Source organism: Penaeus monodon, chromosome 9 (genome assembly GCF_015228065.2).
Source record: "Penaeus monodon isolate SGIC_2016 chromosome 9, NSTDA_Pmon_1, whole genome shotgun sequence".
Lineage (NCBI taxonomy): Eukaryota > Metazoa > Arthropoda > Malacostraca > Decapoda > Penaeidae > Penaeus > Penaeus monodon.
In genome coordinates, this window is record NC_051394.1 from 9,106,346 (window position 1) to 9,108,845 (window position 2,500).

The window sequence follows — 2,500 nt, forward strand, 5'->3', positions numbered from 1 at the left end:
TGTAAGATGCAAAGCTCGGGGTAAAATAATACTGAATTCAAGATCTCCAGGCATATCTAATGATTTATATATTCACCTACAAAGTTATTTATGAAATGATGCAGAGTGCATTTCACTGCTCATTTCGCTCGACCATCTTTGCAGGAACACTTTTTTCTTGCCTCCTTCGCAACAAATCTAATAAAGATATTTATATTTCAGGGTTGAAGGCAAGGATGATGCAGCGGCAGTAGAGGCCGTGAAGGCAGCCCTCCTCAGCGCAGAGGGGGATGACGACGCGAGGCAGGGAAAGGCAGCAGCCGGCGAGGCAGAAGGAAGGGTGATCCACGAGCCCTTGGGGAAGGAAGGGGAGGACCAACCGACGATCGTCCTCACGGTACACGATCACCCGAGGGCCCCCGACCCTCCGCAGCCTCCTCCGAGCCCGGGCTTACTTGATCCAAACGATGACATAGAGTATATCGACTCCGACGAAGGAGAGGTAGATAACCAGGCGCCTCGGAGGAAAGGCGCGGACGTGGATTACAGCGATCAGTGGTACGACGCCCGAGGTACTCTCACGCGCTCCCGAGAGAACCTCAACCGAATTAACGACGACTACGAAGAGTGTGTCGCGAGCACTTACTACGACGCGGCCGACGGAGCTGATCCGCCTCTCGAGCAAGTGAAGAAAGACGCTGCGCCCGAAGCCAGGGGCAGCAATGGGTCCCAGAAGGCGAGGGAGTGGGTTCAGAGCTTCAATGAGGATACGGAGCGTAGGGTTCGGAAGTGGATGGAAATGCAGAGGGAGAAGGATCCTTCGTCGATGCCTAAAAGCAAATCGGAGATACGCCTTGACAAACTAGATGAACCTTCTGGCAAATGGGCTGGGAGGAATGAGATTCAGCTGAACGCCACAGAGGATGACTACATTCTTGGGGAAATTAGTGCTCATGATGACAGATCCGACAACAAAAAGCAAGACAGCAAGACAGAAAAGAATGAGGTGGCTCGTCGAGAAAGTCTGAAGAAGATATTCCAGGTTCGAGGAAAGTTGTCCATCAAGCCTATCGTTGATTCACAAAGACCCACATACACAGATACGGATATATATATAGCTTCAACACCGTATGCTTTGGCCAACCCGCCGAGACCTCAGGACCGCAAACTCCTACCTGGAGATTCTCTGGACGTATCTGACGATGGCATCCACTGCGCGTCCATCGACCTTGATCCTGCAGTGGAACTAGGTGGAGATTCCTCCAAGACCTCGACGCATGCGCACACGGAGAGCCAAAAACCGAAGACAACCGCCAGGAGAAAGTTAAACCTCGAGGTTGGTACCAGATCGGATAATATTCCAGACATCATCATTGATTCCCCAGAAGTTGATGAGAAGAGACAGGATCTGACGATTCTTGGACCTCCACACACGATAATAGGAGCAGATGTGTCAACGCTAAAGTCAGACGAATCAAGTGCTCCTGAACAGCCAATAGAGGCAGGCGAGGACTCCACTTTACAAGACATAACTTGGACAGAAGATTCCATTGCTGCTGACACGAACAAAGATGCTTATTTGGAATTCCAGATGGAAACAGCCGACACAATGTTTGAAGAAGCAGATACAGATCGTAGTAATACTTTAACATTAGAACAGGATTCTCCATCTAATTGTAAAAAGCCTGAGCGAAAGAAACGAAAAATCCCGGGAAGTGGTATTCACAAATCCATCAAGAATTTCGCCGGTTCATTTTTCAACCAGGACGTAAGTGTCGAAAGTGAATCCGACAAGAAAAAGAAAAAGGGAAGACTCAGTCCCTTTACTAAAGATCACTTAGCAAAAACTCCCTCCGCAGCGGTTGACGAGAAAAGAGAATCGTGTATTAACGCAGACCAGTCCGATAAAGCAATAAAGCCACAGAAAAGTGTAACTAAAGAATCGTTGCCCGATGTCTTACTCACGTCCGAAACGGCTACCCCGGGATCCGCAAAAACGCACAAGGTCTCCACAGAAAGCCTCGAATACATCTCCCCAATCGAATCAGACGAACAAAAGTCCGTTTCTTCACGGTCTTCGCAAGACATCGGTAACCCATTCCTCGATGACGGAGAGCTGAATTTTAGGAAAGAGGCGTTGCTAGCTATTAAGGCGCAGGAAAACGACGACGTATCAACTCAGTATTATAGTTTCCTAACTGCCGACGACGGCTATCAGCCGATTTCGAGGGAGACAGAAACATCGACGCCATCCCCGGAAAATGTCGTGCCGCAAATGCCACAGATACCAGACTCGCACACTTCGTCCCTTACTTCGAGTTCTACCGTCACTGGGAAAGTTACGGCCACGCCTAGCCATGATAATGCCAAGGGAACAACAGATGCCCAGCAGATTCACAGACTCTCAAGGTACAATTCATTTACCGAACAATCCTCCAAGACATCGCAACCCTTGAGCCCAGAAGAGAGAGTATCCAAACCCCAAACTCTGACACTGGACACAAAACAAGAGACATCACAG

At 49.1% G+C, this 2,500-nt stretch overlaps 1 protein-coding gene across 2 annotated transcripts in view; it reads left to right on the forward strand.

Annotated features, from left to right (window-relative positions):
- The window catches only part of LOC119576931, a 78,129-nt gene that overhangs the window by 28,940 nt on the left and 46,689 nt on the right, over positions 1-2,500 (forward strand). For both annotated transcript variants that reach the window (XM_037924581.1, XM_037924582.1), the window contains exon 3: positions 202-2,500. This exon is cut by the window's right edge and continues 987 nt beyond it. In XM_037924581.1, the coding sequence (XP_037780509.1) occupies positions 202-2,500 (2,299 nt within the window). The remainder of the gene's footprint in view (positions 1-201) is intronic.